At 50.3% G+C, this 374-nt stretch overlaps 1 protein-coding gene across 1 annotated transcript in view; it reads left to right on the forward strand.

Moving 5' to 3' along the window:
* Positions 1–374, forward strand: part of LOC119589305 (dynein intermediate chain 1, axonemal-like) — a 16,941-nt gene that overhangs the window by 4,837 nt on the left and 11,730 nt on the right. The window contains exon 6 of the mRNA XM_037937927.1: positions 26–248. Coding sequence (XP_037793855.1) covers positions 26–248 — 223 coding nt within the window. The remainder of the gene's footprint in view (positions 1–25; positions 249–374) is intronic.

The following is a 374-nucleotide window of genomic DNA, read 5'->3' on the forward strand; positions in this document are numbered from 1 at the left end:
GCTAACAACCTCCCCTCCCCCCCAGACGCCGCAGGTGAGTTTCTCCAAGGTCCTAGTCTCCTTTCTCGGGCCGAAGGAGGAGAAGAAGAAGCGCAGGACCTTCCGGCAAGAGGTCACGCCGAAGATTGGAGGTCACGGAGGCGTTCTGACCCTCCCGATCACAACGCCGGACATCTCAAACCTCCTTACGGCCGCCAGGGTTATGGAGAGGATGAGCTGCCAGTTGCTCGGGGACGAGATCTGCCAGGGTAAGGAGTTTTCCAGAGTGTGTTTAATTATTGTTATCATTATTATTTGGGATTATTTTGAAAGATAAAAAAAATTCTCGGGGATTAGATTTGCCAAGGTATGGAGTTTTCGAAAGATTTTGTTTG

Source organism: Penaeus monodon, chromosome 25, assembly GCF_015228065.2.
Source record: "Penaeus monodon isolate SGIC_2016 chromosome 25, NSTDA_Pmon_1, whole genome shotgun sequence".
Classification (NCBI taxonomy): Eukaryota; Metazoa; Arthropoda; class Malacostraca; order Decapoda; family Penaeidae; genus Penaeus; species Penaeus monodon.